The sequence below is a fragment of the Myzus persicae genome, unplaced genomic scaffold, assembly GCF_001856785.1.
Source record: "Myzus persicae strain clone G006 unplaced genomic scaffold, MPER_G0061.0, whole genome shotgun sequence".
In the NCBI taxonomy this organism is placed as follows: Eukaryota; Metazoa; Arthropoda; class Insecta; order Hemiptera; family Aphididae; genus Myzus; species Myzus persicae.
In genome coordinates this window covers 1-4089 of record NW_019101949.1, presented here as the reverse complement: position 1 = coordinate 4089, position 4089 = coordinate 1, and the positions used below count along the sequence as shown (strand labels likewise).

At 35.9% G+C, this 4089-nt stretch overlaps 1 protein-coding gene across 1 annotated transcript; it reads right to left on the bottom strand.

Annotated features, from left to right (window-relative positions):
• Window positions 1-36: 36 nt before the first annotated feature.
• LOC111030843 lies at window positions 37-2712 on the bottom strand (the record flags this gene model as incomplete). Its single annotated transcript, XM_022310540.1, has 2 exons — window positions 2475-2712; window positions 37-2339 (listed from the first exon to the last, which is right to left on the bottom strand). Coding segments are annotated over exons 1-2 (2541 nt in total), but the record flags the coding sequence as incomplete, so codon positions are not given.
• Window positions 2713-4089: the final 1377 nt, after the last annotated feature.

The following is a 4089-nucleotide window of genomic DNA, read 5'->3' as shown; positions in this document are numbered from 1 at the left end:
TAATGGAAGTTTGGCTGAGTTGAGTATATTCGTAACATCTTGCTGTAATTTTAAACATTCTTCTTCTGAATCACTACCAGTCATAATATCATCCATATAGAAATCTCGTCTTATCGTCTTGGATGCATTTGGGAATAGTACTTCATTTTCCCTTGCTAGTTCGTCTAAACATTTTGTTGTCATGAAAGAAGCTGGAGTGGTGCCATAAGTTACTGTGTTCAATCGATACTTACGCAAAACTTCGCTGGGATGCTTTCTCCAAACTATCCGTTGTAGATCTCGATCTTCTTTGGCTACTTCTACCTGTCTAAACATCTTTTCAATATCAGCAGTTATAACAATTTGATGTTTGCGGAACCGACTCAAAATAGAAAATAAATCTTCTTGTATACTTGGTCCGCGCATAAGCACATCATTCAATGCAATACTATTTGATCCCTTTGCGGACGCGTCAAACACGACTCTGACCTTCGTGGTTAAACTTGATGATTTTATAACGGCATGATGTGGTAAATAAAATATTGGCATGGTTGTTACATCGTCCTTGATCTCTTCCATATGACCCATTTCTAAGTATTCGGTCATAAATTTGATATACTCCACACGTAGTTGATTGTCACGTTGAAGCCTTCTCTCGACGTTCATGAAACGACAAGTTGCCATATTCAGGCTATCTCCTAACTCATCAACCTTTGAATTTGTGGGCAATCGTAATACAAATCGACCATCAGAATTTCGGGTAAATGTCTTCATAAAGTGATCAACAACTTCTTGTTCCTCTGCACATCGAAGGTTTAATTTTGAATAGCGGCCAAATAGCTGTTCTTCCTTCGGTTGAATCGCCTCCCAGTTTTCTTCCAGAGACCTGCTAATTCCTAAAAGACAAGTCATACCGATTTCACCAGTAACGACATACCCAAGTTTAGTGCCTTGTAAGGATATGTTTCCAACGTTTAATGGAATTCTTTCAGGGGTCAGTATATCAAAAAATATACCAGCACCTATTAATAATTCCACTGGACCTGCCTGGTCGAATTTTGGGTCAGCTAATTGTGTTGCCAAATTGTTACTTATTTTCCAGCCATCCTTGGGCCCCTTGCAAGCTGGAAGATCACTTACCACAGTAGGTATGACATGACATGCCATATTGAGATTGAATGATGAAATACACGACTGTACTTGAATATTGACTCTCGAAGTAGTTTGCAGCCGGCTTGTTCCAATTCCACATACTGGTAATAAAATCCTTTCACTGGGCAATTTCAATTTATTTTGGAGACCCTTGGAAATGAAATTTATTTGGGAGCCACTGTCTAACACTGCACGACATTTATGAGCCCTGCCATTATTGTCTGTGACTAGAACGACCGCAGTTGATAAGAAAACATAACTATTTGCTAATGTAGCTGCCATTGAAACTTGAGGTGAAGATACTGGTAAAGAGTTTTCCTCTTGTACATCGTTTGTTATGTTGTTATTGGTATTATCTGATCGTCCCTCAAGATGAAGTAGTGTATTATGCCTACGATGGCAACGACTACATGAAAACTTTGACTTGCAAACATTCGCTAAATGAAATCCAGATAAACAATTGAAACAAAGTCTTGCATCCCTGATTACATTAAGACGTTCTATAGCAGTAAGTTTCTTAAAACTTTCACAGGCATATATTTTGTGTTGGCCATTACACTTGGGGCAGATGATATTTTCGGTTCCAGCAATTAAAGTGAGTTTCTTCGATTTTTGTTCGTATTCCTTCCTTCTTGACGTAATTTGTTGGCTGTTCACTTCACTTGAACTCTGTTTATTGAAGTTAGAGTTCTCCAATGCAACACATCTGCTTGATAAAAAACTTTCTAATGCCTTATATTTTGGTAGGTCAGTGGATTCTTGGCGCAACTGCCAATCCTGACTTGTTGCTGGATCTAGTCTACTTACTATAATGGTTACTAGCCAGGCATCCCATTGATCCGTTGGTTGTTTCAAAGCCTTAAGAGCTGCAATATGAACACAGATGTGGGCATGAAGACCTTGTAGCTCACTTGCAGTGGGTTTTTGGATGTGTGGAGTATCCAATATCGAGCGAATATGTGATTGTATCACAAGACCTTGATTATCATATCTTTGTTTTAAGCGATTTATTGCAATTTCATAATTTATGTCTGTCATTGGTACAGATTTCACTAAGTTGAGTGCAGCTCCAGCGAGACTTGATCTTAAATAATAAAATTTTTGGGCTGAAGAAAGTCCAGTATCTTCATGCACCATGACACGAAAGCAATCATAAAAAGATTCCCAGTCTTGAATATCGCCACTGAATGTTGGCAGTGAAATAGGTTCTAAACGAACTCGACTACTCGAAGCCGACGTGCCAATTGATGTATTATTAATGCTTGAGTTAAGACATTTTTTCATATTAATAATTTCTTGAATTTGAGAACGAACGCAATAATAATCATCCTCAAATTTAGTACGTTCCTCTTCTTCTAAATCTTGGTCTTCGACTAGAAGTTCCAACTGAGTTTGTGTGTCATCAAATTTTTTGTTTATTACAGGCAGCTCTTCTTGTCTGAATTCCAACAGTGTAATTGGATCTTCATTTACGTCAAACTTAGAAACAAATGTCTTCATTCGCGTAAGTGATGCCTTAATTATGCCACGTTTTTTTTTTAATTCGGAAATATCCTTTTCCTGACTTGAATCTAACACCATCTTGTGCAATAAGTGCACAATATTATATAATAATATGAGAGTCCTATAACTTTACAGACACAAAAAATAAACAACTAAGTCGCAACAACTTACTGATAAGACTCGAGTATATTATAATTAATTTGTTATAATAATTTCAGAACTGTGTATAATTAACTACTATAATTTGTCACAGATGATAATAATGAAGATGTGTATATTATATAAGCAATAATCAATAACTAAATAATTCCACTGCCAATATACGAAGATTATATCAAAATATTAATATCAATATACGATATAACTATTGATTAAATTTTCTTCACCAAAGCTGTTCTATGTATTATTATACAATATTATACATCTATCACGTCGAGGTCACCAAAATGTACGGGCCGGGAACATAAGATGATAATATGTGCTCCCGGACACCAACTTATTGCAAGCCACTAACACCTAAATCTTAATAATATGTGACACTAGAATAGCTGGGTGTGTAGTGATGTAAATAGCTCGAACAGCAGTGGTCGGGGTTGCTGGGCAAATACTGTTGAGCTATGTAATGCTTGTTATGTAAAATGTATAAAATGTATAAGTGTGTATATTGAGTGTGTGTAAGACTTAAAACTATGGAACATGGGTAACTCAACCAATGGTAACGCAGATTGCAATTATGGTAAAATATATAATATAATAATAAAAAAAATGGCCCTTTTGGCCCAACAAGTAAAAATGTATAAAAATATAATATAAGTTGCCGGTTCGGCACAACCAATAAAAGATATAATAATATTATACGGCCAAGTATAATACAATAATGTATAAATGTATAATAAATAATAATTTAGAAAAAACTCACAAATTGTCGGTGCTCGGCTGGCCAGCTGCTACCTATACAGCTATATAATAATTTCACACACAATAAAATATAATAATAAAAATGTGGCGATTAGCGCCAATAAAATATTACAAATACGGCGATTAGCGCCAATAAAATATAATAATAAAAATGTGGCGATTAGCGCCAATAAAATATAATAATAAAAATGTGGCGATTAGCGCCAATAAAATATAATAAATAATAATATTACAAATGTGGCGATTAGCGCACACAAATATAAAAACAAAGGGCGATTCGCGCCCAGCACCAATGAATATAACAAAAAGGCGATTCGCGCCCTACACTAAATATATAAAAACGTGTGAGATTTTCAACTCATTCGACGCACGCCGGTGCCCTTATAACGTACGGTACTGGTATCTTATGTCGACTGATCGGACTTACGGCGGCCGTGCTAAACCTTTGCGTTCCAGCCGGCCTACGTCGGACGATAAGGCGTAATTGCATAATATTATATGTTATATAACTCACACGACAATAATAATTAAACAAAA